At 41.8% G+C, this 26,211-nt stretch overlaps 1 protein-coding gene and 1 pseudogene across 1 annotated transcript in view; one reads left to right on the top strand and one right to left on the bottom strand.

Annotated features, from left to right (window-relative positions):
• CD109 (CD109 molecule) overlaps positions 1-26,211 on the bottom strand; it is a gene marked incomplete at its 5' end in the record, with an annotated part of 193,812 nt that overhangs the window by 83,045 nt on the left and 84,556 nt on the right. The window contains 2 exons of the mRNA XM_046676265.1: positions 5,000-5,084; positions 7,612-7,651. Of these exons, the coding sequence (XP_046532221.1) occupies positions 5,000-5,084; positions 7,612-7,651 (125 nt within the window). The remainder of the gene's footprint in view (positions 1-4,999; positions 5,085-7,611; positions 7,652-26,211) is intronic.
• LOC124246768 (small integral membrane protein 29-like) lies at positions 25,241-25,543 on the top strand (annotated as a pseudogene).

Genomic DNA, 26,211 nt, shown 5'->3' on the forward strand with positions numbered 1-26,211 from the left:
CATTCCATGTCTTTATGTCATCACCTATTTCTCTCAATAATGTCTTATAGGTTTCATTGTATAAGTCCTTCACTTCCTCAGTTAAATTTATTCCTAGATATTTTATTCTTTTTGTTGCGCTTGAAAGTGGAATTGTATTCTTGAGTTATCTTTCTGTACATTCGTTATTAGAGTATAGAAATGCAACTGATTTTTTAAAGTTGATTTTGTACCCTGCAACTTTACTGTAGTTGTTCATTATTTCTAACAGTTTTCTGATGGATCCCTTAGGGTTTTCTATATATAAGATGATGTCATCTGCAAACAGCAAGAGTTTCACTTCTTCCCTCCCTATTTGGATTCCTTTATTCCTTTCTCTTGCCTAATTGCTCTGGCCAAAACCTCCAGTACTATGTTAAGTAAGAGTGGTGACAGTGGGCAACCTTGTCTTGATCCTGTTCTCAGGGGGATGGCACTCAGTTTTTGCCCATTGAGTATGATGCTGGCTGTGGGTTTGTCAGATATGGCCTTTATTATGTTGAGGTAGTTCCCTTCTATCCCCATTTTGTTCAGAGTTTTTATCATAAATGGCTGTTGAATCTTGTCAAATGCTTTTTCTGCATCTATTGAGATGATCATGTGGTTTTTATTCCTCATTTTGTTAACGTGGTGAATCACGTTGATTGATTTGCAGATGCTGAACCATCCTTGTGTCCCTGGTATAAATCCCACTTGATCATGATGTACAATCTTTTTGATGTATTACTGTATTCGGGTTGTCAAAATTTTCTTGAGGATTTTTGCATCTATGTTCATCAGTGATAATGGCCTATAGTTTTCCTTTTATGTGTTGTCCTTCAGGCTTTGGTATCAGAGTGATATTGGCCTTGTAGAATGTGATAGGAAGTGTTCCATCTTCCCTAATTTTTTGGAATAGCTTGAGAAGGATAGGTATTAAGTCCTCTCTGAAAGTTTGGTAGAATTCTCCAGGGAAGCCATCTGGTCCGGGGGTTTTATTTTTTGGGATGCTTTTGATTACTGTTTCAATCTCTTTACTTGTGATTGGTCTATTCAGATTCTCTATTTCTTCTTGATTCAGCTTTGGGAGGTTGTAAGAGTGTAAGAATTTGTCCATTTCCTCTAGATTTTCCATTTCATTGGCATACGGCTTTTCATAGTATTCTCTTATAGTCTGTTGTATTTCTGTGGTATCCATTGTTATCTCTCCTCTTTTATTTCTAATTTTATTTATCTGAGCTTTCTCTCTTTTTTTCTTTGTAAGTCTGGCTAGGGGTTTATCAATTTTGTTTACCTTGTCAAGGAACCAACTCTGTTTCATTGATCCTTTCTACTGCCTTTTTTGTTTCAATTGCATTTATTTCTGCTCTAATTTTTATTACTTCTCTCCGTCCGCTGACTTTTGGCTTTGTTATTCTTTTTCTAATTCAGCTAGGTGTTGTTTGAGATTGCTTATTGAGGATTTTTCTGGTTGGTTAAGGTGAGCCTGTATTGCGATGAATTTCCCTCTTAATACAGCTTTTGCTGCATCCTATATAAGTTGGTATGGTATGTTTTCATTTTCATTTGTCTCCAGATATTTTCTGATTTCTCCTTTAATTTCTTCAATGATCCATTGCTCATTCAATAGCATGTTGTTTAGTCTCCACATCTTTGTCCTTTTCTCAGCTTTTTTCTTGTAATTAATTTCTAGCTTAATAGCATTGTGATTGGAAAAGATGCTTGTTATTATTTCAATCTTCTTAAATTTATTGAGGCTTGCCTTGTTTCCCAACATATGGTCTATCCTTGAGAATGTTCCATGTGCACTTGAGAAGAATTTTGTATTTTGCTGTTTTTGGATGGAGTGTTCTATATATGGCCACTAAGTCCAACTGGTCCAGCTTTTCATTTAATTCCACTGTTTCCTTGTTGATCTTCTGTCTGGGTGATCTATCCATTGATGTGAATGGAGTATTGAGGTCCCCTACTATTATTGTGTTATTATTAATATCTTCTTTTAGGTTTGTTAATAGTGTACTTTGGTGCTCCTGTGTTGGGTGCACAGATATTTATAAGTGTTATTTCTTTTTGATGGAGCACCCCTTTGATCATTATATACTGCCCCTCTTTGTCTCTCTTTACAGGCCTTACCTTGAAGTCTGCTTTGTCTGATATAAGCATTGCAACACCTGCTTTCTTCTGTTTGCCATTAGCATGGAGTGTTGTCTTCCATCCCTTCACTCTGAGCCTGTGTTTGTTGTTGGAGCTGAGATGTGTTTCCTGGAGGCAGCATAGTGTTGGGTCTTGTTCTTTAATCCAACTAGGCACTCTGTGTCTTTTTATTGGAGAATTCAATCCACTTACATTTAAGGTGATTATTAATATTTGAGGGCTCAATGCTGCATTTTCTCACTCGTCTTCCAGTTCTCCTCCATTTCCTGTTTCTTGCCCTGTGTATTTTGGTCTATCAATTGAGTTATGTAGTTTTTTATGTTGTTTTCTCCTTATTTATTATTTGTGTCTCTGTTCTGCTTTTTTGTTTGGTGGTTACTATGAGGTCTGTACTCAAAATCTCATAGATAAGACACTCCCTTTTCTGATGGCCTCTCATTTCCTTAGACTAAACTGATTCAGTCCCATTCCCCTTCCCCTCCTAAGTTGTTTTTCTCACGTCTTATTCCATCTTGTGTTGTGAGCTTGTGATTGAAATGACAAGATTATCCTTGTATTTGATGTTTTCCTTCCTTTTATCTTCAGTGCTATTCTTATTTGCTAATCTGTTCTGACATAAAGCTACGATTTCCTGATTTTGTCTTCCTATTTATCTCCTTACTCTGTGCTTAGTAGCCCCTTTCTCCCTTTTTTTTTTAGGTATGAAGGCCTTCTTGAGGATTTCTTGTAGGGAGGGTCTCGTGACTATGAACTCCCTTAGCTTTTGTTTATCTCAGAAAGTTTTTATTTCTCCATCAAATCAGGAGGATATTTTTGCTGGATAGAATATTCTTGGCTGAAAGTTTTCGTCCTTCAAAGATCTGAATATATCATTCCAGTCTCTCACAGCCTATAAGGTTTCTGCAGAGAAATCTGCTGAAAGCCTGATAGGGGTTCCTTTGTAGGTTATTTTCTTCTGCCTTGCTACCCTTGGTATTTTTTCTTTGTCATTCACTTTTGCCCGTTTCACTACTATATGCCTTGCAGGAGGTGTTTTCACATTGACATATTTAGGAAATCTGATAGCCTTGTCCACGTGGATATCCATCTCTTTTCCTAGGTTTGGGAAGTTCTATGCTATTATTTCTTTGAGCACACTTTCTGCTTCATTCTCCTTCTCTTCACCTTCTTGAATACCTATAATTCTTATGTTGCATTTCTTCATTGAGTCGGATATTTCTCAGAGACTTTCCTCATTTCTTTTTAGTTTTAGTTCTCTCTCCTCCTCTGTCTCGAGCATTTCAACATGTCTATCCTCGATTATGCTGACACACTCCTCTATGATGTCCACTCAAGCATTCGGGAATCCATATTTTGTTTTATCTCTTCCCTTGTGTTGTTCATCTCTAATATTTCTGATTGATTCTTCTTTATAGTTTCAATCTCTTTTGTGAAGTAGCTCCTGAACTCATTCAATTGTTTCTCTTTTAACTCATCGAGTTTTTCAATGATAGCTATTTCAAATTCTCTGTCATTTAGATTACATATTTCTGTGTCCTCAGGACTGGTTTCTGGGTACTTGTCATTTTCTCTCTGGGCTGGAGATTTAATATAATTTTTGATACTGCCAGAGGGCGTGGCTCTATTTTTGCGCATCGTGGTATTATTTGGTCACAGTTACCACCTTTCGCCACTAGGTGGGGATCAGGAGCTGAGTATTCTGAGCCCTCTGCCTTCAGCCAAAATCCCAGGGGTTGGAGCCTGGCTGAGCTGGTGGGGGGAGGGGCACTTTCTCCTGCGTGGTCTTGGGGTTTTCTCATTCTCTGCTCTCCTGGGGTGTTGGCTTGATGAGGTCACCCCTGCATTAGCTCTCACCTTAGTAAGCGCTTTCTTCTAGGCTGCAAGGGCCTCAGGAGCTCTGATGTTCCTGCAAACAAACATCCCCTTCCTCGTTCCTTCCCTCTCGGAGGCCATCCGTGGTCCCAGATCCCAGTCTTTAAGAGAGGGAGTGAAGATTTCTCTTACCCCATTCCACCTCCTCCTAGGAGGGCTCCAGCCTCTCCACCCTCCACTGTATGGCTGTGTGGGTCTCTCAGACATTTTTGTGTTGTGTTTGGATGTCCTCTGTTGGAGTGTGAATGTCTTTCTCCTTGTATGGTGGAGGGGGAAGATTACTGGGAACACTCATTCTGCCACGATACTGACGTCACCCCCTAGCCTATACTTTTGAGACATAGTCTGGAACTAGCTAGTCTGGAACTCTGAGGATGCCTTTTGCCTCAGTAAAACAAAATGCTATGCTATCCAAGCCAGTGATCAACATCATCAGAGCCACCATACATGTGTTACACGGGGTGGAATGGACGTCTCTGCATACATATGCTGAAATGAATGACGATTGTGGAGTATTTACTTAGCTGCTAATTGCAATAAGACAACCAAATCCCCCCCCCACCTCGCACCCAAAATTCAACCTCCATTACTGACAGAGAAAAAAATTAGGATTTAAGAAGTGATAAGTCACCTCAATCCAAATCAGCTGAATGAGGAATAAATAAAGATATAACACTTTTTCAATCTGGCACAATCTGTAAGGTAAATTCCTTGATTAGTCTTAGAAAGATACAAGCTCGTAGGAAATACTTTAGGACTGGATCAGCCTAGAAACAGAGAGATGGACGCAAAGACCGGTGCAGACATGTGCCATGCTTACTAATTTATTACAGATACTTGTTTCCTGCCCATTTGGAATTTTAATAATCAAAACATGTGCTAATATTCTGGACTAATGTTATATTAGTATATAATGAGCTCTTTGTTATATATTTTTATAACAGTTTACAGTCATAAAAAGAAAAATTATACTTACTTTGCTATGACAGTACCATTTAAACTCTTAGAATTTAAAGAACAATATAATGGTGTCTGCAAAGCAACTTCAAATTTTGGTAATACTGCAAAAGAAAAGCAAGGGTAAATATTTTAAAGAATCTTTTTTACTATCATTTTCAGCTTAACAAAATACAGAACAAATAGTTCTAAAGGAGTTGATAATTGGTACTTTTTGAACTTAGATTCATTAGGATCCAAATACACATTAACATATAGATGAAAAGCACTTCGTTTCACTCAAAATTAGACACCCCAACAAGGCTGCTGAGTAGAGAGCAACAGTGGGGGCAGCTGCTGCGGACACTCTCACCAGTGGGTGGAAACTACTGCATCCAGAACCCGAGATGCAGAGGCTCCTGTCCATGGAGGCCAGGCTTTCATTCGCTGCCGCCCAGTGTGGCCTCGCCACTGGTCAAAACACTCCCACATCCCTGTGAGGAGCTGCTTCCAGGGCAGACCCTCCCCCAGGCCTTTCTTCACTGTGGCTGCTAACAGCACACCTGGGAGCGCCAAGACGCTCCTTCTTCGGCATGGTGCCTTACAAGCAGTCATGGCGAATCCTCGTCCTTTGAGACATCAAAGGCAAATTTGGTGACAGCCTAACATAATGGAGTGCTAGGAAGAGGAAGCTGTGTAGTAGGATTCCTAGTTAATAACTAAGACACGGCTGCAAAGTAATGATGTTTTTTCTTGCAGGGCAGCTACTGGCAGGGAAGTCCAAAAATATAAACCCCAATTTGGGTCAGCTTTATACAATTAAGATATGAAATATTTTATAAATATTAATACTATTTGATATAAAGCACTCCACCAAACTAAAAAATTTATTTACTTGCAGTCTAAAGAAATGTTTTTTGTCTAACTTTGCTGAACAAAGAAAGAGATCAGTCTCATAACAAGGCATCTCACCATGCAATTAACACACAAGAAGTACTGAGAAGGCCAAGGGGTCAACAATACAGGGTAGACCTCTGCTCCAGACCAGGCTACAGACCCTTGGTGTGCCAAGATACTCCTGCTCTAGACAAGCTAGGACTGGAGGGCCAAAAAGGCCATATGGGTCAACTCTGACCCTCCTACTAGGTCCTCCACCAGCACAGAACTTAGGGGCCACTCAGAGGTAGAATTCCCTCAGAACAAGAAAATTCAAACGTTCCCTCCTCAAACATCATAGGCTATAAATCCACCCTCCAGCTCCGCTATTCCCCATTCAACATCATGCCACCACCCAACACCACCTGGATGGGAAATGAAAGTAGCCTGTAAAACCATGGTGCCTCTGATTTATTCTTCTAGATCAGGGCTGCCCAAAAGAAATAAAACATGAGCCACATGGTGTATTTTAAATTTCTAGTAGCCACTTCTAAAAAGTAAAACGAAGCAGGTGAAATTAATTTTTATATTTTACCTAATCCCATATATACAAAATATTATCCTTTCAACATGTAATGAAAATAAAAAGTTATTATTAATGAGCTATTTTTCTTTCTTTTTTTTGCACCAAGTTTTAAAAATCTGAAATTTTACACACTTAGAGCACATCTCCATTTGGACTAGTCACATTTCAAGTGTTCAATAGCCACACATGGTGAGTGACCCCCGAATTGGACCACAAAGTTTCAGATCAGGGGTCAGTAAACAACGACCAGCATGAGCTAACAATGGTCTTAGTATTTTTAACTGGTTGGAAAAAGTAAAAGGAAAAATATTTCATGACATGTGAAAATTATATGACCTTCACATTTCCGTGTCCATAAATAAAATTTGATTGGATCACAGCCACATTCACCTACATATTATCTACGGCTGCCCTGTGCTACAATGGCAGCGCTGAGTACTTATGACAGAGACACTGGCCCACAGGGCCTAGCACTGTCCTATCTGGCCCTTTACAGGAAGAAACTTTGCTGATGCCTGTTCTAGCTGATCATGAGACTTCCACATGACGGTGCTGTATGAGAAGTGTGGATCCTGAGCCACAAAGGTGTAATACTTCCCAGAATTCCTACTGCCCAAATGAGACACAATCTCAAAATAGTGACACAAATCAAATGAAAAATCTCTTGTATAACCTCAAAATAGCTATTCAGACTATAACTAACACAGAGTTCCCAAGCTTTCACTACCATCTTTCCTTCCTCTCTTTCTCTGACCCAACGAGACAGCTGGGTGACACTGTTTCCCTACGTGCTTCTCACTGTGACACTTTCAGGGAGCACCTGCAGAACGAGGACGACACAAGTGAGACGGACCGCCTCCACCAGTGCTGTGCAAATGCAGACACGGGAATCACGCAGCTGTGCTCCAAAGGCACCGTGCAAAAGCTTAAAGACGTTATCATCACAACAAAGAAGGAGGAAATTCTTCTTTATTCCCTCTTCTAGGAAGTTCTTCACTATTCTTTATAATGACCTTTTATTTATAACTTTCATTTTTACAAGATAAAAAATGTTTAGACCTATAAGAAACACCAGGATTTTACCTCAATTGGGAGTTTTACTTTAAATAACACATCTCCTGAAAATTTCTCCTATCTCTGTAAAAGGTAATAAATGTTTTTTCTTTCAAAATAAATTGAACAACTCTTACCATATTCTGAAACCTGAAATGATTGATAATACATCTGGTCCTATTGGGAAGAAGAAAAAAAGACAAGAAAATATATTAAGTTCTTATTTAATTATTTTGCTCGCTTACCTACTCACAAAAAGATTTAGAAAAGTTTTTAAATTACATTTATAAGGACTTAATGAAAAACGGTTTATTTTTATTTGTAGAAGTTTATTTTTAGTCATTTGCAACATGCAGTCTGTGAGATTTCATGACTTTTTCTTGCCGACTCACTAACATAAAAGGTGACTTGCCCATATAATTCCCTGCAGATATTTAAACAAACTGCTTAATCTGACTCCCATCATTTGTGAAATGAGAACCAGATTAAATTAAGTAATTTAGGAATTTATAAAGCAAGAATAACACATGTCAAACAAACAGGAAATGACTTCAAATTTGTTTTGGATATCACTATCAAAAAAACAACGGAGAAAATGAAGTTACACATAATTCAAATATTTATAATAATCAAGGATACAAAATCATCATGGACCAACATCCTCTACGTTCCTAATTCCTTGAATTATTTTCTTGCATAACTCTTAAATCAATATACAGTACCCTATTTTAACAGATATTGTTAATTATTTCCTTTTCCAAGACCAACAAGAAAACATATGGCCTACTATATCTTTTTTTTCTAACTCCTTTTTCTATCTGTCCATTCTAACTCATAGGTAGTACTTTAAATAGAACCACTTCAAAATAGCTAAGTAATTCCACTAGTGAAATTTGTATTCTAATTCTGATTCCCTAAGTTTATCAAAGCAAATACAGATGCAGCTACAAACATCAGCTTTTTAAAAGATCACCCTCGATTAGTCTAAAGCAACTGTACACCAAGTTATTTTAATCCAAAAAGAAAGATATAGCTCATTTCAAAGTATAAAACAAATGTAACTACATTTGTTATCATGCTAACAAAATAATTGTCTAAAACTTGGCTTCAATGTTGTCATTTAAAGTAGACCCCCAAAAAATTGTGTTGCTCGGTCTTCAAGAAACTCCATATTTGTGACTTCTATCTTAAACTGTTTTCATGTCATGTATAAGAATGTTATAAATTACATGTATTTGATTCATTTATTAGTTTTAATTTGTCATGCTCAAAACCAAATCAAGAAGTTGATCTACCTTATTACCTGTTTTACTGATAAACAGAATTCCAGTCTTTAAATTAGTTTTTGCTTTACTTCTGAGGCCAGCACAGGTAAGGCTGTGGAATAAGCAATCTGACATGATGATGTCTCTGTCAGGTTAAATTCAGACAGCAAAGACTGGGTAAGGACCACCTGCGAAACACCATATGAGGCTCTGTAAGTAACCACAGCCCTCAGCATCAGAGGGGCAGTCTAGAGACGGAGATAGACAGAGCCAAGAGCAACAATGTGAGAAGGACAGCATCCTGAGTTTCACGACTGGCTTCTGCTTCCTCTCCCCCACGCTGGACTTACACATACTCCCATCTCTACCCCTTTTCCAAGACTGAGCTCAAATATGACTGCTCCCCTGAATCCCCAATCTAAAAGTAATCTCTCTGCCTCCAAGCACTTTAGTCCTTCCTTCTTGGTCACTTTTTACCCTCTGTCATAAGTATTTAGGTATATGGTTTATCTTGCTGCAAGTTCTTGGAAGGCCAGGTCCATATGGGACCATTTTTTATCCTTCATAGTTTATCCCTTGAGGTGACAATAGAGTGCCTGATGCCAAAAAAAAAGGGCTCAATAAATACGTTTCAGATTAAATAAAAATTACCAGCTTTGACAAATGTAGGAAATCAACTAATTTGTGTGGGCCTACTTTAAACAACACCCTTGAAAACAAATTTTAGGCAATTATTTGTTTAACACATAAGCTGTTACATTAGGTGATATTTTAAATGAATTCTCCCTTCCTGCCTCCTCCATTACCAATCACCCCTTACGATTCCTGGATCTTCTCTCTCTGTTCACTGTCTCCTTCCCCTTCATTCAGTTTACAAACATTTTCAAGTCCCGTTCCGTTGGTACTCTTAAGCATTTTTCTGACTGCTTCCTTGTTTCCTTAACTGTCCTCTCTTTCAAATTCTGAAATGTTGGGCCTTCCCATCCTGAGCCCAATGCTCTTCCCACTCTTTAGAACCTTAGGTGAGATATCAACTCTCATTGTTTTAACTAGTCTCTATACTAAAGACTCCTAAATCTTTATCCCTAGCCCATATCTCAACCCAGAGATTCAGATTCAAACCCACCTTCTGGACAGCTCCACCTGAATGTCCTACAGAACGTCCTGGACTTCGGTATCTGGATTTAGCCTCCACCAGGGACCTTTTCTTGATCTCCCCATGTTGGATTAGATGCCCCTTCTCTCCCATAATAATCTATAATCTGTATGTAACTCAATTGTTTTACTTAATACAACATATTATTATTATCTGCTTTGTGTCCACCTCCTGTAACAGACTATGGAATCATTGGGATCACAGCAGCTAATTCAGCATGCCTTCAATGTCTGTTAAATGAATGCAGGTATAAAGGAACAAACAAGTTGATTCTTGTCCCCAGGCTGGTTCTTACAGGGCTCATCAGATTAGCCCCAGTCATCACACAGAATCTCCTGCAAGTAACTGAAATAACTTTCTCACAACCAGAATCACACTCCCCTGAAGAGGTACGGCCATCTGTCAAGCAACCCACAGAATAACCTTGAGTCTCTGCCCTGCACTTGGAAAGAATGTGAATGTCAAGGAGTGGAAGAAGCCAGACATCATGGAAAACTGAAGAAAAAGCAGAAACAAAGTGCTTCTTTTCACTGTCATTTTAAATTGTTCCCGTAAATCAAGAAATCATTTTGTAAGTGAGTGCTGATAGTGTGTCTTGTGCCAGACGAGGTTTTCCCAGGGTATTTATAAGTGGTGAAATGCAAATCAAGAAATAAATTATTTTACTGTCCAAGGGGTTTGAAAAGCAGAAATGAGTTTTGTAATTTTCAACATATTGCCCATTAGGCAATCAAGCCATACCAACTTTCACAACGAATTTAGTTATTTTAAAAAAATATTTTCACAAACTATACAATCAAGAATAGCAGAATATACTGCATTTTAATACTAATTTTAAATATTTATATTTTAATATTTTAAATTTAAATATTTAAAATTCAGAGAATTAGTAGCAATTTATGCCACATATAACCACAACACACTGATACTAAGTACTTTCATTATTCTAGAACAGGGATCTGCAAACTTTTTCTATAAGGGATCTTAGGCTTTGCAAGCCATATAGTCCTCATTACAACGACTCAACTCTGCCGTTGCAGTGCCAAAGTGGCCAGAGACAGCACCGGAACAAACGAGGCTGCCTGCGTTCCAGGAAAACTCCGCTGACAAAAACAGGTGCCGGGCTGCACTTGGCCTTTAGGCCAGGGTTTGCTGATCCCTGGTCTAAAAAATAAAATTCATTTCCAAATTGTTCCGTTAATTCTAGCTAAACTAAACTAAATTTGACTAAACTTAACTAAATTTGACTAAACTTAACTAAAAACATGGAGCAAAAACAACCCCAGGTCTTTTGTAGGAAGTACAAGTTTCATTTACTAAACAAATTTCCTTTAATTTCAAAGGAACAATCTTCTTCAAAATAAGTTTTTAGGTTTATTCCAGCTCCTCTAGTACAGCGCACGTTTGCTCACTCCAGCAGCTGGGGAGGGCAGCAGGTCTAAGCAAACACCTTTCCTGGGAGAGAACACATAACTCAGTGCCATCTTCTGAGCTCTGCCTTCCCCCACCCCCATGGTCGCTGTCCCAGTGGGGGAGCGCTCCTTTAGCAAACCTGCCCTTCGGCACACGAATTCACTCTCTAGCTGCGTCACATGTAAGCCTGTCTCACTTAGCTTTTCTAAGCACCTTCTAAACAGAAATGTAAAACAAGAACAAGGAGGTATTCTCAGTAATCTCTGTAATTTCCTTATCTCCTCATCCCTAAGTCCATAGTTCACTGTGACAGTATTAGGTTGTGGAAGTTGATCAAATAAAAGGGGAAAGAGAGGAAACACACTATTTTTACTACCTTCCTTAGCAATATGGTATGACTAGAGTGCAAATTGGAGACACGTGAATTACCAAAACCATCTATTCCAGCAACAGAATTTCCCTTCTCTAACCATGAAGCCCTCCAAGTCTTGAGAGGGTTTCTATTTTACCAAACTTGAAGGAATGTGACACACTACATGACCACTTAAAATATATATATTTTAAAATGCAGGTCAGCTTCTTCCAATTCTTGCTTCTGGAATAGGAAGAAATGCCAGGAACAGAACTGAGGCACAGGGTGGACTGTTTCATTTATCCTTTCATGTTCACTTGCGATCATTTCAATTTCCCAGAAGTCTGCCTCAGCACTGATCTCCAGTGTCTGGATTTCATTTTTATTTAAAGGTTAAGGGGCTGGCCCCGTGGCCAGGTGGTTAAGTTCACACGCTCCACTTCAGCGGCCCAGGGTTTTGCCTGTTTGAATCCTGGGCACGGACACAGCACCTCTCATCAGGCCATGCTGAGGTGGCACCCCACATGCACAACTGGAAGGACCCACAACTAAAAATACACAACTATGTACTTGGGGGCTTTGGGGAGAAAAAGGAAAAATAAAATCTTTAAAAACAAGATTAAGGGGCCAGCTCCGTGGCCAAGTGGTTAAGTTCATGAGCTCTGCTGTGGTGGCCCAGGGTTCGGATCCTGGGCGTAGACATGGCACTGCTCGTCAGGCCACGTTGAGGAGGCATCCCTCATGCCACAACTAGAAGGACATGCAACTAAGATATACAACTGTGTACGGGGGGGGTTGGGGAGATGAAAGCAGGAAAAAAAAAAAAGATTGACAACAGTTGTAAGCCCAGGTGCCAATCTTAAAAGAAATTCAAAAAATTTAAAAAAAGATTAAGAAAAGCATTAAATTTTTTAAATCCAAGCATAACAGGACATTTAAATGGAAATATTTCAGACTCAGTTCTGGCTTTGTTCCCCAAGACAACAGATGCCAAACACATCCACGTTCCAAATGCGGGCACAATGCTACCATGCAGGACTGGCAAAGGAGGTTTCCAAAAACTAGTTTTGCAACTCTTAACCAAAAAGGTCAAGAAGAAAATAAACTAGAAAGGAATTTTAAGAGAAAGTGTTGATGTGCTAGGGGTCACACACGCCCCACCCCAGGGTTCAGGTGGGATTGTTTGCCTATCACTTCAAGCCTTGGAATGGGATTTCAATAGGACAATCCAGAGAGCTGGCTATGTGTCCCCAGGAGCGTCCTCAAGTTGCCAGTGGGCTGGCACTTGACATGCCTGAACAACCTGAAGAGCAAAATACTGCTACTGACCAGATGTGCAGACGGCTGAGCTAAGAGCGCGTGCTATGCTGGGGGTAGTCTGCTCCAGCTGAGTGTCAAGGAGCAAAGAAAGCGTGAGCACTTTCCTTCAACTAAATATGCAAAAAGAGAAAGCCAGCACAGCTTTGCCTTCCATCCTGACCAAAACCAACCACCAGAGGGGTAAGGCAACTTCAGGAGATGGAAGCTGGAGGTACACTGTAGATGCCCAGGAGCTGAAGATGGAGTTAGGAGCTGCTAGTTGGAGGAGACAGATTCAAATGCATTAAAGACACTTTGAATGAGATACCTCCCAGGCAATGGTAGGGACGCTCCAAAGAACCCACAAAAGAGTTGTAAGAAGGAAAGGTATTAGTTTTAAATACCTCCCAAGCCCAGAAAGCTCTGATGCCAGATGACAACAGTATTACGTTGTGGTTCAATGTAATACTAAACTGCCATTTTTGTAGGACAAATTTCTGTAAGACAAATATTGACAAATTCCTATGTGTCATCCTTACACATCAAGTAAGAATGTTTTACCCCTCACCTTCCTTCCTTCCACCCAATTCAATTCTGGGGGAGTTGAACGAGGCTAGTAGGTTGGGAACAAGCAGCCAGACCAGAGAAGACCCACGCTGAGAGAAGAGGGCACTGGATTTTATTGGACTGGACATATTATTACTGATTGGAGACTGTTTTGTATGTGTGCAAGCAACCAAAAATGACAGGACCTTTTATTACCAAGGAATAACCAGAAAAATGCTGAGATTTGCCCTACATTTGATCCAAGAAGTAACAAAGAATTGGTCCCAAAGAATAGGACTAAATGGCAAAAGAATAATGTGGTTTTTTTTATTGCACCTGAAAAGTAACACGTGTTCAACCTCACAGTTACACACAAATAACTGGGCACACCAAACTGGCCAACCAATCACGTTAAGAAAGGCTGAGGATGCAGAGGGTACCCACATTTCTGACTCAAGACATTTTCCCACCGAAACAGCTACAGTGAGAGCTCTAGACTGATCCACTGAAGTTTACTCAATCCACACTATGAATGAATATATGGTATCTTTGTTGTTGTCCCTACTAGATACCATATTAATTCTCTCCTTCTTAGGAACAAATGTTGTAAACAATCTATCTATACTCTTTAATTACTCCTGTGATCTGGATTCCGCCTCCACTGTTTCACTGGCACAGAAGGGTGCTCAGTAAGTGATGGCCGCCTGCCTCTGCTAATTGCCCATGACCTCTCTGGGGTCTTGTTCTCCTGGAGAACTCCGCAGCACCTGACACTGTGCCCACCCTCTCTGAATGCCTTCCCCTCCACTCTGTGCCTGCACTCTCTTGGTTCTCTCTTTCCAAGCCTGGCTGTTCTTTCTCTATTGCTTTCAGTGGCTCCTCTTCTTAGCTCCTGAATGGAGTGATTTCTGACAGATGAGTCCAAACAGCACCTGCTCATCTGTCTCCCCGAAACCAAGCTTTCAGCCCTGACTTCCCGAGAGCTTATAATGGGTGATTCTCCCAAAGGCCACACTGGAAACCCAGAGGCATCTTTGTTAAAAGATAAACCGAAGCATATTAAAAATTTTAAGAGTTTATTTGAACAAAAAACTATTAGAATTGGGCAGCACCAACCCAGCAGTGGTTAGGAACACTCCTCCCACATGAGCTTGGGGAAAGACTTTTTATAGAGAAAAGAGGGAAGCAAAGTAAGGAAATTATTGATTGGCTACAGCTTAAAGCCTAGTTCACTATTTGCAGTTGGTTGTCCTTAGCATTTTATTTTCGTAACCTTGAGGCATTTATCGGCTTCGATTTTGGTTTGCTTACGTAGGCCACCATAGAATTAGACCCACGTCAGTCTAATGGCCTCCTAGTTTCATGAATTTAATACCTCTTACTCCTCTTTCTCCTTTGCCCCAGTCATGATCCAGTCGGTCACTAATCCTAATGACTCTTCCTGCGAAGTGTCTTGAATCCATTCATCCCTCTTCAGTCTGTGCTGCTCTAAAGCAAGCCCACCTGCCCTCCGCCTGGACCGCCGCAGCCTAACGCAGAGGCGGACACACAGTTGATCAGCAGCACTACGAAGCCCTCACCATCTCCCCAGCTCCACTTCCTCTCCCTCTAACTGCCCCACATGCCACAATCTTCCTAAAATACTACTGCAATCATGTCACACTATTGTCTAAAAACTTTCTACAAAAATCAACAACAAGGCAAATATTGATGATTTTTTTGTTGTTCAGGGGTTTATCATAAGCGTGTCATTCTTTCTACCGAATAACATTTGGGTGTTTTTACATTGCACACGCATCACTTTTATAATCAAAGGAAAATAATAAAAGTATAATTTTTATATATTTTAGAATTTGAGAGACTCGTTCACATAATTTTGGCTTTCTTTGTCCTCAGAAGTCTCATATGAAATTTATAATATTAATTGACATTCAAACTAAAATAAAAGTTTTTAGAGCTCCCCACTGTCTCACAAAATGAAATCTAGAACTTTAGCTTGACAGCCAATACCTTCCACAGCTTGACCCACAAACTCTTCCAACTTTCTCTCTGACAACCACTCTCTACAAGGCCTCCGCTCCAGGCAAGCGCCTGCTCCTGACTGCAGCCCTGTCACCCAGCTCCAAGCCTCACCCCACCCCACCCGCACCGGTCCCCATCCCAGTCTGACAGAGCCCTCCACCCTCATCTGGTTGAAACACGGAATTTTAAAGATGTGAAGATGCTTCTAAGTTCTCTGATCCAAGCCCCGTTTTTTTTTACAGCTGTGGAAATGAAGATTCAGACCTGAAATGAAGGCCCACAGTCCCTCGACAAGAGCACCAGGAACCAGGTCTGGTAACTCCCAATCTAATGCTGTTTGCATTTACTGCCTGAAGCCTTCCCTGACTGTAAGCTCCTCAAAAGTAGGGTCTGTGTCTTTCCATCTTTAGATGTTTACTGACTGGTGTTTCTTCCCACCTAACACACAACAGGAAAGTTCCATATTTTTAGCTTTATTCAGATCCCTACTAATGTTCCTATGCTTAACCATAATACCTACAGAACAGTAATCATCCTATCAGTAATATCCTATCTTTTTCCCTCTTTTATTTTTACCAAAAAATTAGCAAAGAACTTAAAATTAATAAGAAATCACCATGTAAACATCATCCAGTAGAAGTGTCAGCAGATGTATATGACCTACTTAGAGAAATGGTAAATGTGAAAATGACTGAGAATGTTTACCGACATTTACACTGTCCTTTCCTTTCCTGTTTAGTCTAAATATCTGTGGCCTGAACTGCAAGTGTAACATATTTCTCTAGAGGTTTCCAACCTGATTTCAACACCAGGATCAACTGTGATAGGTTCAATAAATACAGATACCCAGCTCCTACCCCAGAACTACTGAATCAGAATTAACAAGGCCACAAGCCACACATAACCAGCGCACTCATTCATCCATCCGCTCACAGAGGGTCACTGCACCCAAGCGCCAGGCATGTGCTGCATGGCAGGGATGCACTTTCCCAGCATGGAGCTTTTGATCTAGTGGAAAGAAAGATATTTATCAAATAACCACACATGTAAGTATATAGTTACAAATGATGATAAAAGCCGTGAATTACATTTATAAGGAATTACGAAATCTGAAGGTGAGGCTGGAAAAGTAGAGTGAGATAGGGGAGGGCCTTATATAGGCCATGGTAAAACATCTGAATTTTATTCTGAGGGCAATGGAAAGTCTTTGGAGAGTTTTAAGCCAACTTAATCTAGTTTGATGTTTAGATTATTTTTTGCTGCTGTGTAGAGAATTGCTTGCAAGGGGAAAACAGTAAATTTAGCGTGCTCCATTAAGAGACACTGCAAATATCTGGAGAAAATATGATGATGGCTTGGACAAAGAAGGTAGAGGTAGGCATAAGAGAAGTAGATGGATTTAAAATATATTTAAGCATAAAATCTATGGGAATTGGTGAAGGCCTGGATATGCATGGTAAGAGAGCATGAGACATCAAGGAAAACTCCAAAGTTTTCACCTTGAGCAACTGATAGATAGTGGAGTAGTTCAGTAAGATAGAAACGCTGTTGCCTCAATAAAAATAAATAAGATAAATTAAAAAAAAAAAAAAAGAACTGCTTTAGAAGAGCCAGGTGTGGTGGGGGAAGACCATAAGAATGATATTCGACATGAGGAGTTTGGGATGTCTTAAAAACATCAAAGTAGAGAAGTTAAGTAGGCATGAATCCAGGTACCCAAGGGTTACTGTAAATATTCAATAAGATTACCCTTTGACCTTGTTATGAAAAGGATTTACCCTTGTCAGTTTACTGTTTTCTTGTTTAACCTGGGGGGTGACTCAAGGGTCACAAGGACTCATGAGCCTGTTTTACAGAAGAAAAGGAGTGCCTTCAAGGATCACCAGATAACCAGCCCCTAGCTGCCATTGATGCCCCAAAGTCAGATTGCCCAGGGGCTTTTCAGGAGTGAATAAAACACGGACTATCCCTTTTGTTTCTCTGAAACTCCTCCTGCCAAGCCCCTTAGCTCTATAAAACCCCCTGCTTTCTGCTCTTGTCAAGGCAGATTTGAGAGAACCTATGCTCCCACCTTCTTGTTTTGGCCAAGTGGGATAAACCTTTCTCCGTCTCTGAGCAGTGATGTCTCAGAGACTGGCTCACTGCACGTGGGCACACAAACTTGACATTAAGAGGCATCAGGCAGATGGCTATTGACAAATAAAAATGGCAAGCAATAAGCATCTTTCCTTAGGCTAAAAACTCATTGCTGTGCTCACCTGTGACCACCCAGCTGGAGACAATAGACTTGCCTCCTGCTACGCCCTCTGAGATAGCAGACCCCACTACCTGCTGTGTCCATCAAGCGCTGTGCTGACAGGGCAATCTTGTGACTATTGTAGGAGGGACATTTCAATCATATGTGAAACGTCCTGTTTGTGGGTATATAACCACTCTGTACACCTCATTTCTTTGGTGCCCTTTCTTCCTTTGGGAAGAAAAGCCCCCAGCCATGGTCCTCAGATTTCAGCTCAGAATAAACTCTCCCAAATTTTCATTTATAGATTGGTTATGGATTATTTTCCTTGACACTATATAGGTCTGGAACTCAGAGGTCTGGGCTCTCAGAGAGGCAAGTTTGAGAGTCATTAGTGTATAGATGGAAAATGAAACCATGTCTACGGATGAACTTGCCTAGAGTGAGAAATGAAGGAAACTTAAAACCAAACCTTACAACACGCCCATATGTAAGAGAGAATAAATGACAAAAGGGGCCAAGGAGAGGAATCCAGGCATGCAGACAGAAATCCAGGTGGCAGACTGGACTGAGGCGGGAAAGCGGTAGGCAGAGAGATTAGATAACATTTTCTTTTTAGAGGATTGGGTAGAATGGGAAAGATAAAGAAAGTGAAGTCACTGGAGGGGAAAGTGGTGTCAATGTTCAAAGTTCCTCACTCTCTTTCCCTTTTTTTTTAATGTGCAAGATTTGAGTGTATTAGATTTTGTGGAAAGATCAAGGAGAGAAAGAGAGATCTAAGTTGCAGAGTCAGGAGAAAGAAGAGATGATCGATACTGTAAGGTTTCTGAGAAAGTAGGAGAAGGCAGAAGCCAGTGAAGAGATAGAGGTTTGGTCTTAGATATGAGGAATTACATCTTTCCTGTAAAAGAAGAAGAGAAGCATGAGACGGGTGCAGACCCAAGAAGACGTGCAAATCTGGCAGAGGAGGTTAAATTCCTATCTGATGACTTCTGCTTTCTCTATGGAGTAGAAAAGGGGATTATCCACTGAGGGTGATGACGGTGGGACCATCTCCACATGAGATAGCTTTTCCTGAATCCCTTCTCTCATTAGAAAGAACTGCAAACATTCTAGTACTCATCAAGACTGGAAGTAAACATCTGAAGAACTGAAGTCGTTCTATACCCAATAGTTACTCATGGTGACCAGGACATGGGAAGAATGGGTCTAACCAATAACCAAGACACAGATCACACCAGGCTCCAGCTAGAAGGCCAGGCATCCAATACCACCAGTACTTTCATACTTCTGGAAAGTTTACCACCTGCAGTACAAGTGTATTATGCTATAAAAGGGACAAACTGGTTTTCTTAGTAGAAAAGTACTAACAAGTAGACATTCTCTTTAAAAACAAACAAAAATCACTCTTTTAACCTTCTGTGTTCCTACTGAAAGTGGGAAGAATTGGGTTTTTAAGGACAGGAAACATGAGCACCGTTCTTGGGCACCTATCTCAAGCAAGAGGAAAAAGCAGAAGTGTAGCTACAGCTTCATATTGAGTGGGAAAGTTACCCTTGAGGCAAAATAACTCTATTTCTTGCTCAGTTCTCCTTTTCTCACTCCACCCAGAACAAGAACTCATTTCAGCTCCCCACCCTGATACCCAGCGCTACCGCCAGCAGTCAGAGTCCAATAAGTTATAATTTCCCAAAACTCCCTGTCATTGAAAACTAAGTGTCATATAAAACTATGCACATATCACCCCAGGATCAAGTCCCTGCTTTTGACAGTGCACTCCAGTCACGCACTGCATCATGGCGCTCCGGCCAACGACAGACCGTGCACATGACCGCGGTCCCGCCAGATGGCGCCTACAGTCTGGGTGTGCAGAAATTCTCCTCTACCCTTCAGTTCTTCTGGCTGGTCGAAGAACTAAGTTCACAGGAGACAGATTAACAGGAGAAAACAAACAAAAGATTAACAACATGTGTAGGTGGGAGAAACCCAGGAAAATCAAATAACTCACCAAAATGGCTGAAGCCCTCACCTCAAATACCATCCTCAGCTAAAGTCCAAAGATGTGGGTGGAGAGACTCAGGGACTTCAGAGCGACGGAAGGCAGTTCACAGGGAGGAGAAAAGCAGCAAACGTTTGGAAAATAAGGGTTTCTTTGGAAGAAACAGAAGACACAGAGGGGAGCCCAGCAAACAGGCTTTTCTAGGCTCCTCCCTGTCCACCACCTGGTTCACGTGATGCTAAGGTGACAGCTGCTTCCTGAGACAGGTTTTCTGTTTGTTTGTTTGTTTTTGCACGGGAAGATTCACCCCAAGATAATGCCTGCCAATCTTCCCCCTTTCTCCCCCTTGAAGCCCCAGTACATATTTGTGCATACTTGTAAGTTCTTCTCGTTCCTCTATGTGAGCCACCGCCACAGCACAGCTACTGACAGATGGGTGGTGTGGTTCCACACCTGGGAACCGAACCCAGGCTGCAGAAGCAGAGTGCATTGACCTTTAACCACTAGCCCTTCAGGGCTGGCTCCTGAGACGGGTGTTTTTATCTGAACTCTTATAGGCAGTTAAGGGGTAGGTAACAAGAAAAACTTTCTGAGTCTTTTGTTTCTTAAAAATAATCAGCCTGGGGGCTGGCCCCATGGCATAGTGGTTTGGTTTGGCACACTCTGCTTCAGTGGCCCAGGTTCATGGGTTCAGATCCCACACATGGACCTATACCACTCATCAGCCATGCTGTGGTAGTAACCCACATACAAAATAGAGGAAGACGAGCACAGATGTTAGCTCAGGGCCAATCTTCCTCACCAAAAAAAAATAACAATAATTATCAGCCTAAAATAATCTTCATGTTAAAGAGATACACTTTGAGGTAGCAAATTTTGTTCCCCTCAGTACAGTCTATGATGTTCCCACAACAACAAAGGCACCTGATGACGCATTTCTCAGAATGAATCACTGTTGTTAAGTGACGCATGACTGTATAATAACATAAAATATAACCACTGAGTACACTCCGCAAAGGGTACACGGGACCTTTCTGTACCATCCTCACAACTTTCTGTGAATCTACTTCAAAATAAAAAGCTATTTTAAAAATTAATCTTCTTCTGGTTCATATCACAAGATTACACAGTCTGCTAGGTGACAGCAAGCTAACCCTTAGTAATCTATTAGTGGATGTTAGCATATTTCCCCTACCGGGTAACCTCTAAGCTGTAACATGTGTCTCCTGGACTCACACCCTCATCCAAAGCCACCACTGCTGCACTCGAATCTGAGACAATGAAAATGACCCCACGTGTGAGGGAGTGGTCCACACGGCACCCTCAAATCAGGTAATGGAGGTGGGCATCCTCTCCACCAGCGCAGACAGCAAGCCCTGCTGACATCTAAATTCAACCGCAAAAGTGACCATCTTGAAACAGCAAGTGCTGCACATAATAAATAATTTACCGTCATAGAGCTGAAAGTGTCAGGAAGCCTAGCTTTTAGCCTGACCCTACCACAGGATGGTGTGAGCCTAACCAGGTCATGTCTCTTCTCTCAGATTCTTTTTCCATAAAATGAGGAGATGGATTTGGGCAACCTCTAAGTTCCTCACCAGCACTGACATCCTACGATACGTGCTGGTGGTTCCTCAGATCCTGTGTTTCACTGACGATCGGGACACGCTAAAGTCCAATCCCAAAGTTATCTGGCTGATGCCAAAAAGATATACCTGAAGGGAGGGGTAGGTAAGAGACACCTGAAAGGAAGGGAAGTGTAAGGGCTGCTTCTGCAGGGAGGAAGAAGTCAAGGAACTCCTCACAAAAGTTAGCTTAGGGTCCAGAAACTAAAATGCACAGACAAGAGCAGATCAAATGACTCAATCAAGTCAAAGGAATAATATGGCGCAAAGCCTGTGAGCACATCAGGACTTTCATAAGAGACTAGGATATTCAGTTCTTGGCTGAAATCTTTTTTAATTTTCAAAATCAGAAACTTAAGCACATTAATCCAAAATGCCTGTTTTTCCACTGGCCCACAGGTGCATCAAATACAGCGACTACATAAACTGCCAAAAGTGAAAATACATGAACATGGTTCTACTAAGTTGTAGCGTCATACAGAAGAGTGAACCATCACAAAGCATGACAACCAACAGCAAGAGTCTGGGGGAACCATGCATTCACTCCGCTCACTCCATCTTCCATCCCAAAAGCATTCCTACAACAATCTGACCTATATAGGTCAGATACTATATTAGACAGAATAAATACAAAAATCAATAAAAGAGAACTCCTGCCTTTGAGGAACTCACAGTCTAATTAGTAAGGTAGTCATATTTTTAAAAACTACACTGATCACAGTTTGGAAAGAGGAAACAAATTCTGGACATCGATGGTGTTGATGGTTGCACATGAATGTACTTGATGCCACTGAACTATATACGCTAAAATGGCAAATTGTATGTTATGTATCTCATACCGCAAAAAAGAAGAAAAGGAAAAAACCCCTGACACTGGTCAGTGCTGTGGTGGAGGCGTGTACAAGGCCCCTGGAAGAATGGAGAGTGAGGTGCTGACCTCTGCCAGTCAACGGACTAAGACTTCAAAATTCAAACACCGACTCCTCCCTCATTTTCCACTGCACATGGAAGTGAGAACTTGAGGTCTTTCCCAAAAAAGCAGTCTTCTTTGAAGCAGAGGCCAACGAAAGTATCTGGGAAGACACACCCACACTCCAGAGAGGATGCCTGTTTTCCGAGCTGTCACGGTTTGCGCCATGCTTTCTGTTAGGCTGTCATCACAAGCCGGGGTTACCAGATGCTACTTGTGGAGTGCTTCACGGACGGGAACTGTCCGAACAAAGACGTGCTCTTCTGCAAAGGACAAACGGCTCCAGACAGACCTTCACAGCAAAGCAATGACTCAGGCAACAGCTGGGCAGCAAGGACAGAAAGATAAGGAGCATTCTAGAAGGCTATAAAAGTGGAGAGGTGCTGGTAACCTTTACCTAACCTTTCCACAACAACTACCTGAAGAGAAAGTAGATGAAACTATATAAACAAAGGCACGATTCAACGCAGACTGCTTCGGAATTACATGGCAACCTGCTGCCCACAATATGTTATGAGGGGCTCCGAAAGAGTGAGTTCAAGCGTCGGGGCTGCGGAGTTTTCTCCGTCTCTTTCTTGTCCCCACCCAACACTGGCTTCAGGGTGAGACAAGGCTGAGAAACTACAGCCAGTTACAGCTGAACAAACTAAAAGATTATCTAGTTCGGTGGTTCCCAAGCTGGCAGTGCATCTGAATGACCAGAGAAGCTGTTGTAAAAATAGAGACTGTCCCAAACAACCTGATCTCGCAAGTCTAGGGTGCCAGGGAGCTCTACAGGGCTGGTCATCTGGGCAGGTGCACAGCTGAGCCTCACCACTAGGGAGTTCAAAGAACAAGCCAGGGCCTCCCCATTCCGCACCTCTTCCAGTGCCCAAGACTGCCTCTCAACGGAACAGACAGAAACTAAAGATGCCTGGCTGTGGGCACATACCAGCACTTCTCAAAATGTGGTCTGGAGAACAAACATAATTTCCCGGAGTGCCTCTTAAAATGCAAATTCCTAAGTCCCATACCAGCAATACTGACTTGCAATCTAGGGGTGGGGCCTGGACTGTGCATCTTGAACAAGCTCCCCATCAAGTTGATTCTTAGGCACACTGATGTTTGAGAACCTCTGGTAACTTCTAGCAACTAGAGCCTCAGGTGATAAACTCAGCCGCATACGCCACTCTGGGTGGGAAGACAGGCTCCCCTCCGCCACTGAAGAGAGAGGACACAGGGCTGCAATCATCAAGTAGCAGAGCCCTCTCGGTGACTCTGCTCTTCCTTCAGGTTCTCAGAGGAACGTGAGCACCCACGCTTGGGTCACCCGAAGGCCTGGAACTCTGGCCGTGGGCCACCCCAGGGAGAGAGCTGGTGTGGCCAGATCCCTCCCAGCTCTCAGGAGCCTGGTGTTCAAACGCCAGCATTAGCCTTTCTTTTAAAGAACCTCTAAAATTGCCTTCTAGTAAGCTGGAATATAATATTAAAATCATAAATGCAAGGACATTTGCAACTAAGTCTGGTAAATACATACAATGGAACATTATTCAGCCTTAAAAAAGAAAGAAACTCTAACTCATTCTACAACATGGATGAAGCTTGAGGACATAAGTGAAATAAGCCAGTCACATAAGGACAAGTGCTGTATGACTCCACTGACATGAGGCCCCTAGAGCGCCAGATTCACAGAGACAGAAGGTTGCCAGGGGCAGGGGGTAAGGCAGAATGGAGAGCTATTGTCTAATGGGTATGAGTTTCAATTTTGCAAGACAAAGAGTTCTGGAGACGGATGGTGGCGATCGTTGCTCAACAATGTGAATATATTTAATACCACTGACCTGGAGACTTAAAAATAGTTAAGATCACACATTTCATGTTATGTACATTTTGCCACAATAAAAATTGAAAAGAAAAATTTGTAACTCTTTGGGGAGGCCAAGGATACAGTCAAGAGATAGATACCCAGAGATAAAGCACCCAGAGAAATACTGCAAAAGAAATGAAAATACAAGCAATGTCTAAGTTTTAAAACAAACTACCTTGCCAAGGTGTGTTTGTGAGATGATTATCAAACTGGAGCACATTTCCCTGTTCGACCTGTAACGCAGCCGACGTCTAGCAGCCCTGTAAACACACGCCTGTGGAGAGGTGTTACAGCTGGAACAAGCCTCTTCCCTCTGAGGGGAGGACCCTGTGCTCCAGCAAGGTAAGTAAGAAGCGATGGAAAAGGGCTGGGAGAGAGGAAGGGAGCAAAGTGCAGGAGACACAGAGAGGAGGGCATTTCTTCTCAAAAGCAGAAGCACAACCCTGAAAGCAGCAAAGAACCACCCACATGCCACACAAGCACAGACTCAGCATACGCGTAAGGAGCATACAGAAAAGGTCAGTGTTAAATTAAATTTCACCAATTTTAAGAGGGCTGAAAAATAATAACCATCAAGGGTTGCTTTGCAATTTAATTAAACTAGCATTGTAAAACCTACATAAGTCTATGAAGACACAGGAACTTACTGGGCTGCACCATCATATACTGCACAATAAAACAGATAAAAAATAAGAATAAAGACCTAGAAATTTTACTAGATCAAAACAATTACTCATCATAAAAAATCCTGAAGGTGAGAAGCAATATTTGAAGTTAGAAAGCAATTTAAGAAATCTAGAAAGGTTAACAGTATGCTAAATGGCATTCTATAAACGAACATGTCGCAGTTGTGGAAATGCCAAGGAGCCACTGAGTGTGCTTGCCCTAAAGGACCGTTCTCCTGACCCAGTGGAGAGGGTGATCACAAAGCACCACTCTGCCCGGGAGTCAACCGAGGGTGTCACGCCCGAGCTGCAGCGGCGGGAGGGAGCCCAGTGGAGGCCCTCCCGAGACACCACTGCCCCTGCTGCGAGGTCATGAGTAACAGCACAGTTCCCAGTGCCCTCCAGGCCAACAGAGACTGCACGGTGGGCTACATGCTGGGGCCTTTCTTCCTCATCCCCTTGGTCGGGCTGGTTGCGGCTGTGGCAATGTATGTCCAGAAGAAAAAGGGGGCGGACGGGCTTCGCCATCACCTGCTCCCCATACAGCTGTGACCCGGCTGAGGAGCAAGAGGAGGCTGAGCAGGAGCTACTCTGTCGGGGGGCCCCAAGGTGGCACACAGCTGGCAGAGTTGCTACCAGCACAAGCGGATGCCCTGGCTGGATGTTAAGACATGATCTGACCCCTTGCCCTGATCTTCAGAACCGTGGGGCCCCGTGGTCTGCCTCTTCCCCTCCCACTTGTGCTCACCCAGCTCCTGCTGGGTTCTGCGTCTCCATTCCTCCTCCCATCTGTCCTCAGTGGCTCCCATTTCCTAAGCCCCTGCATAGCAGCTGGTCCCTACCATCACCTCACTCCCCCCAGGCCTTCAGTCCTTTGTGGACTCCCGCCCACTCCCAGGCGCTAATGGGAACTTTTTCCTTTCGGGGTGGAAAGGTGGTGGGAAACAGAGCTTTGCCCTTTCCATGGGGCCCTTTCTCTAGCTCGCCCTGATTTGGCTTTGGGGTTGTTTCCATGATGGCAGGGCCTGATGTATAGTACTCAGTATACACATTTTGTAAATAAAATGCTTTATGGCTAAAGAAATTTTTAAACGAAAAATAATAAAAAATAAAAAGCACCACTCTGATTATCCATACAGTCAGTACAAATCAAAGCTCTGATCAGTCCTATATTTTTTAATACAGTGTCCTTCAGTAGTAATACTAGGATCATTCCATATTTTTTCTAGACACAAAATAGGATTTCAACACATTCTCCTGAAAACAAGTATTTTCCCCTCCCTGAGATTTATAGTGAGAATGCTCGCTGCCTTAGGAAAATAAAAATATGGTCTATAATGGTG

Source organism: Equus quagga, chromosome 11, assembly GCF_021613505.1.
Source record: "Equus quagga isolate Etosha38 chromosome 11, UCLA_HA_Equagga_1.0, whole genome shotgun sequence".
Classification (NCBI taxonomy): Eukaryota; Metazoa; Chordata; class Mammalia; order Perissodactyla; family Equidae; genus Equus; species Equus quagga.